The sequence below is a fragment of the Lissotriton helveticus genome, chromosome 7, assembly GCF_964261635.1.
Source record: "Lissotriton helveticus chromosome 7, aLisHel1.1, whole genome shotgun sequence".
NCBI classification, from domain to species: Eukaryota; Metazoa; Chordata; class Amphibia; order Caudata; family Salamandridae; genus Lissotriton; species Lissotriton helveticus.
In genome coordinates this window covers 1,597,179,941-1,597,201,688 of record NC_136068.1, presented here as the reverse complement: position 1 = coordinate 1,597,201,688, position 21,748 = coordinate 1,597,179,941, and the positions used below count along the sequence as shown (strand labels likewise).

General features: G+C 50.3%; 1 protein-coding gene across 10 annotated transcripts in view; it reads right to left on the bottom strand.

Annotated features, from left to right (window-relative positions):
• The window catches only part of MED25 (mediator complex subunit 25), a 260,000-nt gene that overhangs the window by 36,932 nt on the left and 201,320 nt on the right, over nt 1-21,748 (bottom strand). For all 10 annotated transcript variants that reach the window (XM_078655193.1, XM_078655183.1, XM_078655190.1 and 7 more), the window contains 2 exons: nt 4,443-4,526; nt 4,160-4,348 (listed from right to left, as the gene is read on the bottom strand). In XM_078655193.1, coding sequence (XP_078511319.1) covers nt 4,160-4,348; nt 4,443-4,526 — 273 coding nt within the window. The remainder of the gene's footprint in view (nt 1-4,159; nt 4,349-4,442; nt 4,527-21,748) is intronic.

Here is a 21,748-nt window from a genome sequence, read left to right as displayed (position 1 = left end):
TGAGCTCCCCAACCCTGGAGAGATGCGTCCGTCGTCAGGATAAGTTGTGGCACAGGCTCCTGGAACGGTCGGCCCTTGCAAAGGTTGTGTGGATTCCACCAATGCAGAGAGTTGTATGCCCGACCGGTCACCAACACTAGGTCCTTTAACTGTCCGTGAGCCTGATTCCACTGACGTGCCAAGCACTCCTGAAGCGGACGCATATGTAGCCTCACGTGCGGGACTATGAAGATGCAGGAGGCCATCATGCCTATCAACTGCATGAACACTCTTGCTGGAAGCGAGTGTTGCGCTCTGAACTTCTGGATGAGCGACTGAATGCTGTCGACCCTCACAGAATTGGGCTGAGCCGTGGCCGCCAGAGTATTTATCGTCGCGCCCAGATACTGCCGCACATGGGCTGGCTGAAGGTGCGATTTGGGATAATTTAGTGAGAACCCCAGACTGTGAAGGTGAATGGTGTGGGACATGTTGGCGGCGCACAGCTGGGCCGACTTTGCTTGGACAAGCCAGTCGTCCAGATAAGGGTAAACGTGAACGTTCTGCCTCCTGAGGTGCGCAGCCACTGTAGCTAGGCATTTTGTGAACACCCTGGGCGCCGTGGTCACTCCGAAAGGGAGTACCTTGAACTGATAATGCCGACCCTGAATTGTGAATCTGAGGTATTTTCTGTGTGATGTATGTAGTGGAATGTGAAAGTATGCATCCTTGAGATCCAAGGTTGCGAGGAAGTCTCCCTGGTTGAGCAACGGAAGAACTTGCTGCAGCGTCAGCATGTGAAAGTGTTCTGAGAGAATATACTGGTTTAGGGGTCTGAGGTCCAGTATGGGTCTGAGGGACCCGTCCTTCTTCGGGATTAAGAAGTACAGGGAATACACTCCTGTGCCTTCTTCCACCGGCACGAGCTCGATTGCCCCTTTTTGCAGCATGACAAGTACCTCCTGCTGCAATAAGTGCAAATGCTCTGTGGACATAGGACGGTGTTTTGGTGGCATGTTGGGTGGAGTGGATGTTAACTCCAGACAATAACCGAACTGGATAAGTTTCCTGACCCACCTGTCTGTGGTGATGGATTTCCAGACTGGCAGGAACTGCTGGAGTCTCCCCCCGACAGGTGTTGTGTGGTCGGGGGGCAGTGGCATGGCGTCACTGTTTGGTGGTGGCGGAGGAACGGGAGTTGTTATTTCCACGGCCTCTGCCCTTGGCACTGTTGCCCCGATAGCCGCCTCTACTCTGCTTGGTGTAAGAGGACTGCGCCCCACCTTTAGTGTATTGCGTTTGCTGGGACATCTGGCCTCTGGAAACAACTCTATTGCCTGAGCGACGAAAAGTACTGCCCCGAAACTGTTGGGACTGGAGAGCTCCCATGGACTTTGCAGTCTCGGTATCCTTCTTTATTTTTTCCAGTGTGGTATCCACCTCAGGACCAAATAACCTATCAGGGTTGACCGGCTGATTGAGGATGGTTGTTTGTATCTCCGACTTGAAACCGGAGATTCTGAGCCATGCTTGACGTCTCAACATCACACTGGTGTTAATGGCCCTGGCCGCGGTGTCCGCCACGTCCAGTGCACACTTAATAGAAGCTTTGGGGATGAGCTTCCCTTCCTGAATGAGCATTTCCGCCGCATCTTTATACTGATCGGGTAGATGTTGTAACAGGGTCTCTAGTGTGTCATAGTGCGCCCTGTTATATCTGGCCAAGAGTGCCTGAGTGTTGGAGATACGGCAGATATTGGCTGCTTGAGCCGCCACCCTCTTCCCTAATGCCTCCAGCACTTTAGATTCCTTGTCTGGGGGAGGAGCATCACCAGTGGTTTGCGAATTCGCCCTCTTCCGGGCATTAGAAACGACCAGAGAGTCCAATGGCAACTGGCCCTTGATGTAGGTAGGGTCGCCAGGTGCCGGCTTATATATTTTTTCAATTCTAGGGTTTACCACCCTGGCACGTGTGGGTTCTTTAAAGATGTCTGCTGCATGTTTGAGAACCCCTTTCAACATTGGGAGAGTTTTGACAGTCTTTTCTGCCGTGGAAAAGGTATCAAAAAGGAAGTCCACGTCAACAGGGTCAGCGTGCAGCTGGACATCGTGGTTTTTAGTCGCACTCTCAATGAGAGCATTAAATGCCGCAGAATCCTCAGTAGGAGATGTTTTGACATTGTACACCTGAGTGTCCGGGGCAGTTTGCGGATCTTCTGGGTCCCCTGCAGCTGCCCAAGAGTCCTGGTGATCCTCAGGATCAGTGTTGTCAGGAAAGTTATACTCTCCGTCATCACCTTCCCCAGCCTCCACATCTGAATAAGTAGGTGAGGGTGTAGCAACTCTTGGAGTCTGTAGAGCAAGTGGCTCAACCAGAACCGGGGAATCCGTAGAAGGCTTCTTGCGCTTCAAAGGAATCGTGTAGGACTCCAGAGGCTGTGTCGCCGTGATCTTTCTCTTGTAGAGGGTAAGTTTACCGGTGTCGGCGTCGATAAAGTGTTCCGACTGCTCCTCCATCAAGGGTTGTCGATGCTTCAAGCTCCCAAGCTGCGGAGAAGGCTTCGACCCTGCAGAAGGCTTAGACCCTACAGACCCTTGCACGGGCGTGTTGGCGACCGACCTTGGTGCGAAGGCCTTCGGTGCCACCTTCGGCGGCAACGTAAACAGGAGGGGCGTCGAAGACTTTGGCGTTTTGGCAGCCTGCTTCGGGGTGGAAGCATCCTTCGGATCGACCGCGGAAGCCTTGTTCTTGATGCGCTGCAGTGAGCCAGACACCTGCTTCGTAAAGGAAGCGGACGGTTTCGTCGACCCGACAGACGTCCTCGGTCCACCAGCGTGTGAAGACTCGAGCGTCGATGTCTTGGCCTTCTCCGGCCGAGGTACAGGAGCAGCTTTCTTAGGTGCGCCGTGTCCTCCTTCCTCGCCAACGGCTTTTGGCGCCAACGACTTCGGGTCGGCGGCCTTGACACCCGGGGTTGGGGCCCCAGTCTTCGGCTCGACGCCCTTGATCGATTTTGGATCGACGCCCTTGACCGACTTCGGCTCAACGCCCTTGGTCGACTTCACCGGGTCGACAGCCTTCTTCGGCTTCGGCTGCCCCGACATATCGGAAGACGAAGAGGCGGCCAGAGGGACAGACGTCTTCTGTTTCGTCGGCGTCTCCATCACTTTCGGTTTCGTCGACACCGAGGGTTTCACTTTCGGTTTCGTTGTGACCACCGGCGGCTCCGCAGAAGTGTCCGTAGCCGGGCCCGTAGGCGAGGCCGTGGATCTGGGTGGAAGGTCTTGGGTAAGGCCGTGTGGCGATCCCGCGACCTGAGCCTTAGTGAGAGTTCGAACGGGGCATAGCTCCTCGCCTGAGCTATCTTCCATGGCCCCATAGGCCTCATTGTCGTCTCCTACCTCGTCGACGACTTCTTCTGCATTGAGCGCTTTGACGTCCGCGTCGTAGTCGATCTCCTCCGCTGGAGGTGAAATCTGCAAATGAACTTCTTGTTCGTCTGCTTCTTCTCTCACGAAGATGTCCGCCGGTGCCGGGGCCGACGGCTGGGCCTCCAGGCGCCGAAGTCGAATCGTCTTCTTCGATCGAAACCGGGAACAAGCCATACAGTTGGCTTCATCGTGGTCTGGCGACAGGCACTTGTTGCACACTGGGTGGACGTCGATGTGGGGATACTTCGATCCACACACGGGACATTTCTTGAACGGGCTCCGTTCCATGATGTGTCGTCGTAAGGTTTTGCGTTGACTGGGCCTGGAGTACCGAAGAGCCACGCGACTCCTCGGGATGTCCGACTCGGGAACTGAGCCGGAACAGAGCTGGGACCGAGCGCAAAACAATACCGACGGAATAGGAAAAGGCCTTCAGGCCTTAAGAAAAGTCTATATCGATTCCGAACTGGAGATAACGAATATACATCCGAACCCAATGGCGGAATAAAACAATCTGGGGATGGAGTCGATGCCCATGCGCACTGTAGTCCAGGGGAGGAGCCACCTATCTCGTGATACTTCGAAGACTCTTCCAGGACAACAATGTGCAATCATCCGGACCCAACACTAGGCGGCGATCTATGCTATAGATATGAATTCAGCAGCCCACATGCCTCGAACGTAGAATTACACTATAATGCCAACGTTAGAGAGGTTCTCCATCTGCTCCAATCAAAGCCACACTCACCGGCTGCTGGTTGAGGAGAAGGCTACGAAGCTGTGGGTTGGCCCCTGGGTTCTGTGCTCTCAGCATGGGCCCAGTCTGGGGAGGCTGGCCGGGGGCCTGAACTGAAGCCTGAGGAGGCTGGGGGTTGGCCTGTTGCTGCTGCTGCTGCTGTTGCTGCTGAGCAGCCTGCTGCTGGGCTCGGAGCTGTAACTGAGGAGTAAAGAGAGGCAATCAGTTCACAGTGGTGTCCTCAATTCTCAAGTTCATTTCTTAGGCTAAGAAAAGGAAAAACAAGGTAACTCACCAGGTTCTGTTGCCTTTGCTGCTCATCCATCATTGCAACCTGTCCAACAGAATTCATTCCCAAGGGCACCTGCTGTCCAGCCAACTGTAAAACACCGTGCATTGGAGAAAGTGTGTGAGAGAGAGGTAGGAAGAGGAGAAAGACGAGGAGGAAGAGGAGCAATAAGATTGATAGATAAGAACCAGAAATGCCACTTTGATTCCTTAGTCACTGTCCTCCAGAAAAAAACAAAAACAACCACTACTGTCTGTACATGGTAAAACATTTGAGATGTGGTCACATAAGACCTACCCCGGTGCGCCTGCATCAGTTTTCTTCGGAGAACTTTTCTGCACCACAACGCAGAATCACCAGATAAAAAACTGTGGAAGCTTAGGAACAGTGTGCGAAGAGCAGGAAAATTGGAAAGAAGCGGTGACTAACAACACCACACAGAATAGTGGCAACACCGTAGAACCCAAAGACAGGGAAGAAGAAAGAGCAAGCAGAGCCCTGCGCAGCCACCCTGTCAGAACATAGACAGCCTCCCACTCCCGTGCCCCAGAGGCAAAGAACATGCATAAAGTCATGGTACAGGTAGTAAACCTACCACCCCCATCCAGAGCGAGGAAGGGGACCAATCCCAAGACAGACAGGGACAACAACCCTCCAAGTCTACGCCTCTTTTGAAAACTGGGCGAGAGCAGAAAGCGCCACACAGCATAGAGAGGAGACGACGGGACTGAGGAAGTTCCCCATTGCGCAGCTCTGGGATGATACCCTGAAGGCCTTCCAGCAGGCGAGTTTGGATCAAGGAATCACTTAGAAGGTCCCCCTTGTCGGGCCGGGCCTGGGAAGCGGGCGGGTTGGGGAGCTCCATGCCCCCATCAACACTCCCTTATCTCGGACATGTGAAAGACGTAATTATATTCACGCTGTGAGGTGCTGCTGCAACATCGTAGGGCAGTGACCATCTAGAACCCCCCCCCCCCCCTCTTGCTACAGGCACCCTGGTGCTTGTTAATCACTGCCGAGCCACTCTTTTCCCCCCCCCCCCTGAGGGGGACCCGCACCCCACTGGACCCCTGCTGCCCCGCGCCCCTAGTTCTGGAATCGGGGACTTACTCCCGTAGACACACATTGACACTCTTCTCAATCCATTGGCTCTTCATCTCCTCCTTTATTCCACATCTTGTTTCTTCTTCAGCTTCCCCCACCCCCCCATCTCCTTATCTTGGAGATCTGTTACTCTTTATTTTGTCCCATCTCATTTCTTCCTTGTTGGTTAAGTTCTGGTGTCATGGGAATTTCCCATTTGGCACGATTGTTAAAAAGTTATGAATATTGTATTAGTTGCCAATAACCATCTAACACACAGCACCTCTGTTGCGACCTTATAATGGAAGGTACACATCATGCTAGTTGTTGGGTGAGACCTGAGGAAGGAGCGCAACTGCAAGAGCGTGCTGCCTCACATCTCATCCCCGAACCTCAGATCGCACTGCTATTAACAACATGCGACCTAACGCTCTCTAAAGCCTCTATCTCTTTTTATTTTTCTCACAATCAAGTTATCGCCGTTTGCTTCATTTCCACCTCGGAGACCACTACGTATCCGTATTGCATCATATGTTGGTTCCATACATCACAAACTCATTGTTGGATAGAAATGTGTTACATATTGTTCATCTGTAGAGCCCCTACATATCGAGGAGTTTTCCCCTCTTCTTTTTCTGTTTTTTCTATTTTTTATTTCCTTCCCCTTCTATTATCCGTTTGGTCGAAAGTAATGTGATGTATGTTCAATATCCCGTTGTGTAATATCATCATGTCGGATTGTCTTCGTAAAGTATTAGAGATTATATGTGATATTTTTTGCTCATTACATCACTGTGTACTGAAAATAAGTGCTGAAAACTATAAAAAATATTTTGGAAAAAAAAACTCCAAGTCACCAAAACATAGAGGGCAACCACCCACAAGGGACAAGGGCAAAACATGGCCAGATGACCCTTAATCAGGGAATAGCACTGGAAGGAAAGGAGGGGAGAGAAGGACAGGGATAGAAAGCAATCTCCCCCAAACCTGGATCAGCCAGAGCAGCAGGGCACCAGAGCACCGGAACCCCATCCTCCAAGAATCAAGGAGGAATGAACCACCCCAAGACGGAGCCCCCGTCAAGAACAAGGAAGGCACTCATAGGAGACACAGCCCCCCACCGGGAGGCGTGTACCGAAGACTAACCAAAGGGTCCTCGCAGAATAGGGGAGGAAGGGCAGGCCATGAAGGAATCTGCGGCTAGAATCGTCTCTACCAGATACATCGTTACCGAAGGCAAGTATCTTGTACATCTGATAGAGACTACTAGCCGCAGATTCCTTCACGTAGAATAGATACCCTAGCAATACCCCCTGGGAAGGAAGGTCTGCGAAAGGACCCCACCAGCCAATACAGAACAGAGGGCCTCCCAGGGGTCAGATCTGTGGACCAGGAAGAACCTCATCCCTGCCAGGCAAGGGGAACCCTCACAAGCGGAACCCTACCTACCCCAGAGGGGATGTAGGAGGGAAAAGAAGGCTGAAGAGGCTCGTACACTCACAGCAGAGGAAGCAAAGGCAAGCGTCGAGAGGCAGAAGCACCCCACTCCCTCACAAGGCAACATAGTTTCCGCCCAATACCAAGACAGGAATAGCGGAAGAAGGAGCCTAGAGGGCCCAAGGAAACGAGGGAAAAGAAGGCGCACCCACTCCAGATGGACAGCAGCCTGCCAGCCAGAACAGCGCCGGCAGTCAAACCGCCAGAAGCAAGAAGAAGAACAGCCCGAGGCCCCAGGAAGGCCGAGTAGGCGGCACCTGGCAAGGGAGAACACACGAGCGTCCCAGACTCAGGCAGGAGCAGGCAAAGGAGGAGATGCCTGGGCACACCACTACGAGTGGCAGCGCACACTACCTCAAGGAGCAAAAGCAACCTACACCATTGCCATGGAGAACCCTCCAGCAGAGAGCAAGCCATATGACCTAGGGTAAGATAAGTCCCAAAACATAGGAACTCTCTGTGGAAGAACCGCAGCAGCAGAGGAACAAACAAAAGAGCCACAGGAACCCCCCCCCCCGCGAAAGGCTTGACAAGCAGCCCAATCAAGCAGAAGGCCTAATCCCAGGGCCAAGTCTGCGCAACAATTCCAACACATACACATAATCAACAAAAGGGCCGTCCAGCAGCCAACAATGCCAAAGTCCCAAAGAAGGACGCAAATGGCCAGAAAACACACTCCACAGCCAGAACAACCGGCCTAAGAAGGCCCAGAATCAACCTGACTCAGGAATCACTGAGGAGGGGACGGAGGAGGAGGATGATCAGGAGGACAGCGCTCTGCCAAGAGCCTCTGGATGGCGGAGTCGGCCGGGGTATGGAACAACAGGCTGCCATCAAACGGAAGGTCAATGAGTCGCTCCCGAATATTCTCAGGGAATACTCCATCCCGAAGCTAAGCATGACGGAGAGCGACAGAGGAAGCCATGGCTCGGCCCAACACCTCTGAGATGTCCAGAGCGGAGCGGAGAATAAACGCCTCCAGCTCCCGGCCATCCAACGCATGATGCCTTAAGTCCACTTGACCACCCTCCTGGGACGCTGCGGATTCCAGAGACTCAGCCGAGTCCCACAAACAGGAGGGGGCCCGAGCCAGCACACACAAGGTGTTCACAGCCCGCAGGGCAGCGCTGGTCGAGGCGAACATGTTGCGCCCCCAAGAGTCCAGCCAGCGGGCCTCTTGGAATGGTGGAGTCAACAGCGGCGGCAAGGAGGGAAAAGCAGTCCGCAAAAGAGGACTGGAGGCCGAGGGGAGGAGGGAAAGGTACGCTGGGTCTCGCGGCGCCGGGAGATGCTGGTGCAGAAGATGTTGAGAGACCGGGTCCCCTGAGGCAGGACGACTCCAAGCCCCCATCAAGGAAGCAAGAAGGGAATCTTTAGAGGGAAGTAAGATTTACCTCCCGCCAGAGCCCTGGTGGAGGACTTCCAGTAGATGGTCCGCCGGAAAGTGATCCACCGGGTCACCCACACGCAGGATGCCCACAGCCGTGGACACCGTGTGAGCGAAGGCCACACCCGCCTCCGTGGGGCCCTGCGGCGGGGAAAGCAGCTCCTCCGTGGGCGACGGTTGCAAACTAAGGCGGCGGTCCCCGAGACCAAGCGGGCGGGCAAGGGCCAGACCTGGAAGTCAGAAGGAGCCGAAGAATGAGGGACCTGCCGCTCTTCCGAAGAACACCGCTGCTTCAGAAAGGGCGGGGAGCGGCCCTTCGACGCCGGTGAAAAAGACACCACATGACCAGTCTCCAGGGAGGATGACACCAATATACAGGTTGCCTCCGGAGAAGGAGCATCCGAAGACTAATCTGCAGTACGACCCCCAGCGCGGAGCGGTAGAGTCCGCTGCCTGATGCAAGTCGTCGGCCCAGGGCGGCGTCGGAATGACACCAACCTGACCTCCACAAAGGTAACCACCAGCGTAAGGGAACGTGACGGGCCTGGGGAGTGACACGAAGCCCTCTGCCAGCCGCGGCCCAGAATGAGGCATAGATTGCTCGGCAACCCATGAGGCGGTGCTAGGGACGATTCCACCTCCGACTCGCCCCCCCGTCGAGGCAGCTGCCTGTGGGGAAGGACGAGAGGGGCCCGGAGAGGGGTCCTCACCCGGCCTTAACCCGGAGCGGGATGAGGAGGGCTCACCGACCGCTGTGGCTCCGCACGGTCCAGCTGCTGCCGGTGCTGTAGCGGCGTCACAGGACCACCTTTCAAGGGACCGCGAGGGGCTCGGGGATGCGACTCAAGCCATGGCGACCTCCCACGACACCACAGGGACTCCTGCAGGAGTTTGCGGCGAGGCAGAGACGCCGTGGCCTGAAGGAGGTGCCCCAGAGGAGTCGCACCCCAACAGCACCACAGCCGCCAAGCCTGGATCTGAACCAGTCGACGCCGGGGCCGGAGCCACCGGCGGCGCCGCGGAGGGCCCAGCGCAAGGCGAGAGGTCCGCCGATGCCCCAGGAGGAGGAGATGCCAGCGAGGCCTGCAAAGCCGCCGCATATGTCTCCATTTGGACTCTCGATGTCCCTACACCAGGAAACGGTGGACAGGACGACACGCGGGGCCGCATCACCCGCGGAGAGACAACGCTCCCGGTAGGCGCCAAGAAAAGTTTCATGTGGCATTCCCGCCGCAACTTTGTCTTCAACTGTTGACAGGCCTCGCAGTCGGTAGTGCCGTGATCCTCCCCCAAACACCACATACAAATGAGGTGCGGGTCCGTTGCCGACATAAGACGCCCACAAAACGTACAAGTTTTGAAGCCCGAAGGCATTCGCACACTGTTCCACCAAAGAAATTGAGAAAAAAGGGCCTGAAACAGGCCTGTGGCAAGGACCGGATCCGCATTGCACGTGGGAAAGGAAAAAACTGACGTAGGCGTGCCGGGGTGGGTCTTATGTGACCTCGCTGACGTCACTTACGCGGACGACGCATCGGCGGAGTCGCGTGATGTCGCCCCACCCCCGGCGCACAGGGATGCTGTGGCAAAAAAGTTTTCGGATCCAGTCTCACGACTGGGGATAATTCTACATGAAGGAATCTGCGGCTAGTAGTTTCTATCAGATCATAGTTTTACAGGAAGTGTTCAGAGTAGCCGACTTGGATGACATGTAGATGGGATCTACAATGACAGGCCTTGGCTCTCACTGTATACACACACAGGCGCCATACAAGGGAGGGAGGGCAGTAGCCTAGTACCATTACAGAGAGCTAATTGAGGGAATGATGCCTTGTTTACAAATTGAAGAAAGCACTGCAGTAAGCGACAAAGGGCCTGACTGAGATGCAATTTGCCATAGTCTTTTCAAATGAGAAACAGTCCACCAGCCTTCGAATCGAAGGAAGTACTTGGATAAATCAGAACACTTCATCCCTAACTATATAGCAGCTGTAGAGACCATAGATTACTGTTCCCAAAGCTTTGCATAGTAGGGTCCCAATTTACCTAAATAAGAACTTCCCAAATTACCGATCAGTTGTTTAAGGTCATCGCCCCTGAACTTGCTAATGACCGATTCAGTAATATAATTGTTATTGAGGGTGATCTTTCCTCAGCTCTCAAGGTCCTATATTCTGACCTCCACACTCAGACTCGAAGATTTCCTACAAAGGATTAAAAATCGACTCATAGTATATATTACAACCACCTCCTTTCGTTTCTCACCATTTTTATGCACCACTTAAAAACAAAACATAAAATAAATATGCTTCGATTCAATTAGGTCTAGTGGCACCAGATAGCTAGCTTTGGTATTATGTAAACTGTAAATCTCAGAGATGTTGCCAGAAGAAATGGGATTGGTGTGGACTACCTCCTTTAATACCAAGCTTTTAACAATTTGTCAGGGCCAAATCGAGTGTAAAGTAATAACAATTCCTACGGTCATAGCTCATAAAGTTCTGACAAGCAAAACCTTCTGTCCCATTCACTGGATATGCACAGTATGTGAATCTAAATCAGATGTACGCCGGGGTAGGGGCTCCCGAGAATAGCGAACTGACAGCAGAGTGTATATTAACCCTGTATGATACAACTTTATCTACTGATCCTATAGGGCAAACTGAGGTTGAGTCTGCGATCAGTAAAATTGTCCCAGGCAAGGCACCGGGCCAGGATGGCATTCCCGGTGATGTTTCGCGCCAGCCCTAAGCAATGGGCCAAGTTCTTCTCCCTCTTGACTAATGCCCTCCTCCTTGGGTCTCCAGTCCCAAGCTCATGGAAGGGGGCTGAAGTGATACCTATTTACAAGAAGGGGCCAAGGGGTGACCCTGCCAACTATCGTCCGATCAGCTTGATCGACGCTGGTCAGAAGGTGGTTGGCAGAGTCCTCCTGGAAAGGATCCTCTCCTGGGCAGAGGAGAACAATATTATCTCCCCCTTCCAGGCAGGTTTTAGGGCTTGTACAAGCACTGTAGATCAGGCTTTCAGGCTGTTACTACTCCATTGGAAGACAGTCTCGATCGGTAAGGGCAGTTTGTACCTGGCCTTTATCGATTTGAAGACCGCGTTCGACCTGGTCCCTCGAGGGTGCCTGTGGGCGGTTCTTCATGATATGGGGTTTCCTTTGCCCATTCTGAACCTGTTGGCCCGCATGCATGATGGAACGTATGCATGCATTCGGTGGGGCACGCAGGAGCAGAAAACTGCAAAAATCCCGGTGAACAGAGGTGTCCGCCAAGGATGCGTCCTGGTGCCGACCCTCTTCTCTTTATTTGTTAATGGGGTGGTTTCTTTTTTATCTGATATTAATGATGTTGCCCCTAGTCTGGCCGGTGTGAAAGTTCCCGCCATGCTCTTTGCTGATTATATGCAACTAGTCTCCAAAACGCCCCTGGGGCTCCAAAAATTGCTGGATCGGTTCTGTGTCTTTTGTAATTTAAGGGGCTTGGTTATTAACACCTCTAAAACCAAGCTCCTCTATTTTAATCCCAGTAGGAAAGCCAATCACCCACTCACACTTAATGAAGAGCCATTGGAGCGGGTTAAAATGTTTGACTACCTCGGGATTAGAATATCCGACCAACTTAAATGGAACTCTCATATTGAAAAAATAGCTTTAAACCACAAACGGGATGTGGGCGTCATAGGCAGGGAGCATAGATCTTCAGTATTAAGACCCATAGCTCCCGCTCTGGAGATTTATTCAGCAAAAGCAGTAGGCAGTGCACTGTACGGAGCAGAGCTCTGGGGTTTCAATAATGTCGATTCCCTCATAATGGCCGAGAATACATTTTATAAGGAGCTTTTGTCTGTCTCTAGGAGTACCCCAAGGAAACCCATCCAATACGATCTTGGACGCAGATCTATCAAAGATCTTATAATTCTGGGTCAGCTTCTTTATTGGGCCCGCCTGTGGCGCACACCAGAGCTAGAGAGCTACGCAGACGGCCTCCAAGAAGTGATGATCTTACAAAATTGCTTGGCTCTCCAAAGTGAAGGAGCTCCTAATGGCCATTGGCCTGTGGGTTGTATGGGAATCCGGTGCTTCAATATCTAAACTGGAGATTAAGCGGGCATTCTGGTTGTGGGTCGATGCCCAAGAATCCAAAGTGGTTAATCCAGGTAGACTCACAGACGAGTTTCGTCTGCATAAGGCAGTACCCTTGCTTGAACCCTATATGGACTTCATTGGAAAACCCAAAGATAGGGCCTTATATATCCAGTTTAGAATGGGAACTCTACCAGTCCGTGAACGCACCTCTAAATGGAAACCCCCCCCATCAGACGCTTGCCACCTGTCCACACTGCAGCGCTGAACTGGAAACCATCCCACATATCTTTTTTGTCTGCAGTGCCTATAACAAGCCCAGATCTAAATGGCTAAAACCAGTCTGTCGCCTACTCGAGACTAGAGGCTATGCCCCAGCATTAAGAATCTTACAATCCGATCCTAATACAGTACTGGCCTGTGGGGTTGCTAAGTGTCCTAGCTGGGCGTGGGTGATCAGATTCAAAGCTATGTGATTAACTTTTTGTCTGGCGATCCCCTGTTTTTTTTTCCTAACTAACTCAAAGCTGTAAATGGTTTAATGTTGTTTTATCCTTGTCTTTTTAATTATTTATTAAGTGTTTTTATTAACAACATGAATTGTATTTTTATTGTTCTGTGCTTTTAAGATATTTCTATATCGAATAAAGCTTTGAAGCTAAGAATCTAAATCAGATTCAAAGAAGAAAGACGAGAGAACCCTCACACATATAAACCACTGTACACCTCATCTAGTTCTAAGTAACAAAACTGAACAATGTCTGCGGGCTGGCAAATCTGAAAATGTGTTTCACTAAAGGCATCTATTCTTCAAGAATGAAAATAGTGTGCTGGTTAGGCTACAGAGTCCCAGAAATCAGTAGTGCAGGTTAGCTTCAGAAACCCAAACTGAGAAATGCTGTATCACTTGAAGCTGGAAGTAACAGGCACAGACAAATAGAAAAGCTGATCAGGAAAGTCAATTAGAATAGAGGCAGTCCTGAAAGAAGTACAGTGGAAGCGCCGGCTTAAAAATAAATTGAGGTTGGGGAGCTCTGAGACACAATGGGGCAAGAAGCATTCAGAACTTCTGGGCACAACAGGTGTAAGAAACTCCTTGCAAAACTGCGATCCTTTTATTTTTGCTATGGAAAATATATTTAGTCATTTGGGCGGCAGCCAGGACACTGCAGCAGTCGAGAGGAAAAGTAAAATGGACATACCATTAACAATTAAAATTGCAAGTAATTTTTTATCCAGGTCTTCAACAAACCTGTTAAAACATATTGATACGCGCTGGTACTACAGATAATGGGAATTAGCAGCAAAGTCAGCAAAAGATAACTATGTCCTACTCTTACATCCTGGATCTTTCCTATTCTCAAATATATGTGCTATTCAACAAAAATTGAGAATGACAAAGGTCGAATGGAAAGTCTACAACAGGCACCCCAGGGACAGAATGTGATGATTTTTTGGCCAAATTCGACATTGCACTGGGAGGATAACTCAAGAGAGATGGTCATGATAGCAGAATCTGTGTGAAGCAGCCCACATAGCAACATCTCTAACAAGTATATCTCTGAACAATGCAAATGAAGTACCAGACAGAGTACCGAGATGGTTGATACTGGATTTAATCCAAATGGCAATGGTGGCCTCAAGAAGCTGCTCACTGGCATACTGCCTACAAAAGCCACAAACAGTGGGTCAACAGAATGCAGATCTGAAGCAGACCTGCAAAGCCCACCTGACATCCAGATTGGAAGAGACTCATCAGTCAAGGAGGCATCTAGATGTGGACTGAATGCCGAGAGGGCCAACTCATCCAAGAAGAACTCCAACACAACATTTTGGACAAAGTTGGGATGAGTTCAGCAACATCTTGTCCTTTTAAAAGGCAGTGAATAGTTCAACGACACAAACAGCCTGGTGCTTTCTTATGCGGCCACCTGATGTTATAGACTCCAAAATTAAGTGTTCTACGACAGCACTTGAATGTCACATGAAAGCTTAATTGTTTTATGCTTTGGTTTTATTTATTATTTTCAACAACGCAACATGCAACCATTCGAGTTTCAGCGTACAAAGCACTGAAATAAGAGGGGTTGGTGATGCATAACGTAAAAAAAAGGCTGGAATGCAATACGTAAAGATTGTAGATATACGTACAATACACTTTGAGAGAAACAATCCTAGAAAAGCTGTACAAGCATCTATAATATTAAGTGGTAGAAGTATTGAACTAAAATAATAACGGTAGCAGTACTGGCATGCTAATAAATCAACAGAAAAAAACAGATTAAATGGCATCTGACTGGGACATGTCGATTGAGTGTTGGTTTATACATAAAATAAAAATGGAGATATACGAATACATGCAGGTGTGTTGACTGATGCAGCCAACCAGAGAATGAGCACTTCAATGTGGAAAAATCAGAGCCTGGTGCACCACAGGCATAAAAACGATGAGTAATTAGGCATTACATTGGGAGGGTAGCAGACTTGTGTCATAAGTCTAAGCATCACTGGTGAAGTGAGGGCAACTCAGAAGATGTTAGTACAGAATAGTAAGCAAAAGCTTCAAAATAAAGCGGGGACATGTTTAAAGATATGTGAAAGCAGAGAAAGAGGGGCGTTCCTGGTAGGTACTGTTTAAGACTGTTCTAAACAGAAGAGAATTTCCCGAGAAGGATCTCCATATTGTTTCTAGCGAGTCTGGAAACTTAATCAGGCTAGAACACGTATTGAGGTTCCAAGAGTTTGACAGGTGCCCCTTCAAGGCATAAGGCATGTTAAATATTTTTTGAAAACCAGCTGGTGCTGAAAAAAACAGTCTGCACGGGGTTTTCCAATAGGCCTCATTTGCTGTTAGATAGGTAGTGCAGATGTACTTCACAAGCTACATGTCGAAAAGACATTCACTAAGGAAATATTGCAAATTAATTCATATCGCAGCGCCTACACGTAGAATCAGCCTTTTGCTCAAATATTGTGCTCTGGTGGACAACTTCCTGCCATTCATCACACTGTTCGGCTTATTGCAGAAAGGGTAGAAGGTCTCCTCTGTGGCAGAGGAGAATGTGGACTCAAAGAGCAAAATCTGACAATGCAAAGTTGGATCCACTACAATGGCTGAACCTGGAAGTATCCTATCCTCTTGAGAACCCTCTTATTCACAGGTGCTCAGAAGACAGGCAGACAAGAACACCTCTGTCCAATTCAACAAGAGGCCATGCCCCAAGGACCAAACAAAACCAGGACGAAAACGGTTGCATTTGTAATTTAAGTGGTTGTTCACAGATGGAAACAAGTGTTGCAGGGTTAACCAGGCTGTTGTAAACTATGGAACACTGATGAGCGGTTTACCAATGGTTCGTTCATCTATGTGGTTGTTCAGATTTGCTCCTTGTCTGAAGAAGGATTCATCCGTCAAAACCTAATAAGAGAATTGTTGTGTTTGACCCCAAACAACGCTTCAGCAGGATGTCTGCAAAACACACACGTTGAAATCTGCTGGCTCTTATTTCTCTTTTGCCCAAATTGTATTGAATTGGACACAGATAAGCGACAAAATGGGACAAGTGGAATACAAGATGGCATGAGTTCCAGTAGGGATCTGTAGCATCGAATTGTGTACAGAGATCATACATTAAATTTCCAGAGCCATGAAAGTTATGGTCGTCGTCTTCGCTAGCAATAGACTGACTTTCACTAGAATGGTGTTACAGCTTGCAGAAAATCCGTTATTAGACTACATTTCTTTAGGTCTGATGAGACCCAAGTACACAGAGATCACTCTTTCTGCCTGCTAGAGCTCAGACATCTGCTGCTCTGGAAGGGTTTGAAAAAGTCCATCATCCACTTAGATGCATCAGGTGATGCCCCCTCTCTTCAGCTGTTGTACCACATGGATAAAACTCTTTGAAAAAAAACTTTAGGGATCTACCAGAGCCCAAAAGCTAAGTCTGTGAATAACTGTTTTTTTGTCAACTAAAAAACGTTTACTATTGCCTAAGCCTATTTTGAATGGACATATTAAAGTAAGTGTTGTCTAAGGCAGCCTCCAAACACAACTGTGTTGTGACCATCTTCAATCTCCAGACACTAAAACAACATAGAATTCGTCTCCACATGCCAAACTGCTCTTCTTGTGGGGCTAGGGAACTTTGGGGTTAGGTTGAATTGTGTTCGATTGTGAAGCCCTGGGATGCCCGGACCTTTATTTTCAGGCTTCTTGGATAATGATTTTACTCAACTATACAAGGATATTCCAACAGCGCAGATGCTCCTTTGCTGACGTTAAACAGAAGCTCAGCACTCTCAATCTCCAGTATACGCTCCATTTCTGGCAAGAATGAAGGCGTTTCTTAATTCTAAAAACGTATTTCTTTGGCTCTCCGGAACTGGCCTGGGAATGGCTGGGTGAGAGGCCTGTGCTGCGCCGAATGTTGCTGCCTACAGCCCTGCAGTTGCATGGAGTGCTTCCTAAACTCCAGGGCCGCTCCCGTGACTGGCGAGACTCTTCTGGCTCTGACACAGGGCATCCAGTTGACGGCGTGGAAAGCGGATTGTAGAGGTTGGACTGTACACCAGAGCTTTTCCCTGCCCCACCTAAAATTATTAGTGGCCCATCAGGCAGAACTGCTGGATCCTTCTGCCTGCGCTGGTAGCTGTTGCTCCCCTTTGGGGAGGGGCATAGGGAGGGGTGAGGCGGAGTGCACTCAGATGATGCACTGCCCCATGTGTTAGGTTGATATATGATCCTGCAATCGAGGATGCCTTTTAAGGTTTGTTGTGCTTCTTGTTATGCTTTGGCACGGGCTAAACGAATGTGGTGGGGAGGTGGAGAGTTATGTTATGTTGCGGTTTGTTTTACTTTACAGTCCTTATGTCATAGATGCCCTCGCCATTTACCCTGGCTTCGTCACTACTGGGGTGTCTGGCCCTAGACCGTCCCTCAAGCACCATCCGTTCTGTACTCACCCAGTCCTTCCAGTCATGGAGGTTAAAATTCTGTCCTGGAATGTGAATGGCCTATTGTACAGAATCAAGCACATGTCTGTTCTCTGCACTAGCTGCTTTCAGCCCGCAGTCCTTCTGCTGCAGGAGACCCACCTACTGGGGGAGCATTGTCCGCTCCTCCCCACTACGGCTATGATAGGGTCTATGACTCTGGATTTACCAGGGGGTCCCGTTAGGTAGTGATTCTGCTCCACAGGGCTTTCCCCCTCGTGGTCACCAGTAGTTACTCAGAGCCCCATGGGAGGTATATCGTGGTGGAGGTGCTTCTCGAAGGTAGAAAATATAACTTGCTGATGTTCAATGTGCATAAGCAGCTCTTGCCCACACACAGGCCTCCCTGTGCCTGATACTGCTGGGCTTTCAACAGGGCACCATTGTTGTTGGAGGGGGAATTCAGTGAAGTTCCCAATTCAAAGCTGCATTCCACCATCCCCTCCGGGGGTGTGGGGTCAATCTCGGTCCTGCCAACTCTGGGCGTGTATAGACTCCCTCTGGCTCTGTGATAAGAGGAGGGAGCATCTCAGCGGCCCATAAGTTGTTGTCACAGATTGAGTTGTTGATCCTCCCTGCCACAGATCTCTTGCAAATGTCCCTGGTTGATATCCGTCTGCAGGGAATTTCCTACCACTCGCCACTTATTCTCCATATGGGAGCCTCTGAGCCTGCCGGGCAACCCATTTGGCGCCTTATTGTGTGGCACATGTCCGATATGGATTGTACAGACTATTTAGAGGCCGAGTTGCAGGGATACTTTCAGATAAACCATGGGTCTGTGTCCTCGGTCGGCAGGCTGTGGGCCAGCATGATACGGAGTTAGGCAAATGACTATATCCGGGGTAAGGAGAAGGAGAAGCTTGCGTACATTAGGACCCTTGAGTCTACAGTCCTTGCTTTAGAGTGTTGGGCGCTCACCAAGACTTCCGATGTGCTTGCTCACAGTCTGGCACTTGCCCGCACTGAGTTGCACTAGGTCTCCCTGGAGGAGGCCAGGCAATGTTGGAGGGCCACAACCCGACAGGTCTACGAGCATAGTATCAACTCTGAGAAACTCCTTTAGTGGCTGGCCACCAAAGAGGATGCCTCAAGAGGGGTCCCCCACATTAGGAACACTGAGGGCAGCCTTAAAGTCTGCACCTCGACATTCTGTGGGTGTTTATTGCCTTATTACCGGAAGTTGTATGCCCCTAGGCCTCTGCCTCCTGGAGGTGGCGAACACACTGAAGGGTGAGATCCCTCTCCTGACGATCCATCACTCACAGGCCTGCGATCTGGATCAGCTGATCACAGTCGATGAGATTGGGGCGCCACTCCACTCTCGGTCATGACCTCCCTCGCTCACAGGCCCCCGATCAGGCTATGATAAAGAATTAAAATTGAATCCTATGATAAAGAGTTACAATTTAAATACTCTATTAAATCAAAATAATATTACCTAAATAATAAGTAGGCACAGCATTCGTATTTATCATAATGAATAACAAATATGTCAAAGAAGCTTTTTAAAATTGGCAAGGAATTGCAGGTACTTGTTATCAGCCAAACAAAGAAAACACTCTTTACTCAAAGAAAATATGTTTAGGAAGTCAGGAAGAGGTGGAGGACTAGGGATAATCTTCAGGGACTGTTTCCAATGTCGCTCCCGCTCTGCCGAGGTGCCCAACTGTGAAAGTATGAGCTTCGCACTGGAGTTTTCATCTACACAAACCTTCTTTGGCCTACTACTCTATCGGCCTCCCGGACAGATGGGACAATTTCTTGATTCGCTCCCCGCCTATGTGGCTGAGTTAGCTATATCCCAGGCAAATTTTACAGTGCTTGGTGATCTTAATATTCACCTCGATGATCCGGCTGACCACCAAGCGAAGGCCCTACTGTCCAATCTAGAAGCCCTCCAATTCACACTGAAGAGCTCCGAATCTACACATGTGAGGGGCCATCTGATAGATGTGGTACTTAGCAACACTCACAAGCTCCATGTGGGCTCTCCAACTTCCCTCCCTTGGACCGATCATTTGCTTGTGCCTCTTACCTGGGAAACTGACTCCTTCCCCGGCTCCTACCATAGCTCCGCTAATGAGGAGGAACTGGTCGAATCTCCCCACCAACCAATGGGTCTACTCCCTGACTGCCGCACCCCCGGTGCTGGGCAAAGACCCAGAGATATCTAATAGGAACTTCAACATCTGGATCCAGACCTCGCTGGATTCGGTAGCCCCTCTAAAAATTCTATGTAAAAAAAGCAAGGCTAAAGAAGCACCATGGTTCACCCCTAAATTACGAGGGATGAAACAAAAGTGCAGGAAATTAGAGAGGGAATGGAGAAAGGCTCCAGAGGTAGAAAGTCGAATAAACTATAGAGAAACGATCAGGAAATATAAGGTGAAAATAAAAACGGCGCAATCCTCCTTTTATGAGCAGAAAATAAGGACTGCAGCCAATTCCCCAAGGGAAATCTTCCAGATCGTAAAAACACTCGTTAACCCCTTCGATGCTGATGACGGAGCGGTTCCGTCATCAGCATCGGTTGGGCTGTGCTGATGACGGAACCGCTCCGTCATCATCACAGCCCTCGGGGCACCGATCTGTTTGCCAGTAGTGGGGGTGGCAGCGGAAGACTTTCCGCCCGCCCCCCCCCCCCCCGCAATTTCCTGGTGACGTCAGCGCGCTGTCGCGCGCGCCGACATCATCAGGAAGTGCTAGACGCACTGGAAGCCATTTGCTTCCAGCGCGTCGAGCAGGTAGGTGTGTTTCCTGCTCTCCGGTCGGGCGGGGGGGGGCGTTTCTCGGTGCCTTGAGGCATCAGGGGGGAGGAAACACTGTTTCCTCTCCCCTGATGTCCCAATGCAGGGCATTCCTGGTTCAGGATCACGCGTCGCGATCCTGCACCAGGAATGCCCCACTAGACGCCAGGGATATTTTTTTTACAAAAGGAAGCGACCCCTTGGGCAAGGGTCGCTTCCAGGGGCCTCCTAATTTGAATTAGACTTTTCTGCCCCCCCTGGGGGCAGATTGCCCGATTTAGCGCGTGATCTAGACCCAGGGGGGGGGGCAGAAAAGCCCACTGGACACCAGGGATTATGTAATGAAAGGAAGCGACCCCTTGGGTAAGGGTCGCTTCCTGGGGCATATAATTTTTGTTTAGACTTTTCTGCCCCCCCGGGGGCAGATCGCCCGTTTTTTAGGGGAATCTGGACCCGGGGGGGGGGGGGGGGGGCAGAAAAGCCCACTAGACACCAGGGATTGTGTTTATATTAGTAAAGGAAGTGACCCCTTGGGCAAGGGTCGCTTCCTGGGGCATAAAAATTCAGTATAGACTTTTCTGCCCCCCCCCTGGGGGCAGATCGCCCGTGTTAGCGCATGATCTGGACCCGGGGGGAGCAGAAAAGCCCACTGGACACCAGGGATTATTTTTTTGTTGATAGGAAGCGACCCCTTGGGTATGGGTCGCATCCTGGGGCATATTATTTTAGTTTAGACTTTTCTGCCCCCCCCCCCCCCGGGGGCAGATTGCCCGTTTTTTAGGGGAATCTGGACCCAGGGGAGTGGGGGGGGGGCAGAAAAGCCCACTAGACACCAGGGATTGCGTTTATATTAGCAAAGGAAGCGACCCCTTGGGCAAGGGTCACTTCCAGGGGGATACACATTTAGTATAGACATTTCTGCCCCCCCCCCCCCCCCCCCGGGGGCAGATCGGCTGTTTTTTTTACCGTTTCTGGACCCCGGGGGGGGGGGGGGGGGGGGGGGGGATAGAAAAGCCCACTAGACTCTAGGGATTGTTTTTTTTTATAGGGAGCCACCCCTTGACCAAGGGTTGCTTCCTTGGGCCCATGTGTCTTTATTTGGCCTCTCTGCACTCCGTAGGGTTGCTTCCAGGAGGCCCACGTTTATAATGATTTATATTCTGCCACCCATGGGGACAGACACCCCATTTGTGACATACCCTGTGACCTAGCCTGTTGTAATGTGTGTTGTTTTTGTTTCTTCTAATGTGTATTGTTTTATTTTCTCTTTAGATTGTTGCAGTGTGCGGTTCCGTTACTGGTGGTTCTGTTGTTCTGCTGTTTCTGTAGTTGCATGTGTTTGGTAAGAGACCTTTTTTTGTTCAATTGTAATGCAATTGTTTATTTTGCAAAGTGTGTAGTAATACGAGTATGTTTGGTTTCTGTTTTATGTGACTGTAAAACATGTTTTGCATTTGTTTTTGATGTGTACTTCTGTAGATGTAAGTTTTTTTTCTTCTTCTTTCTAGTG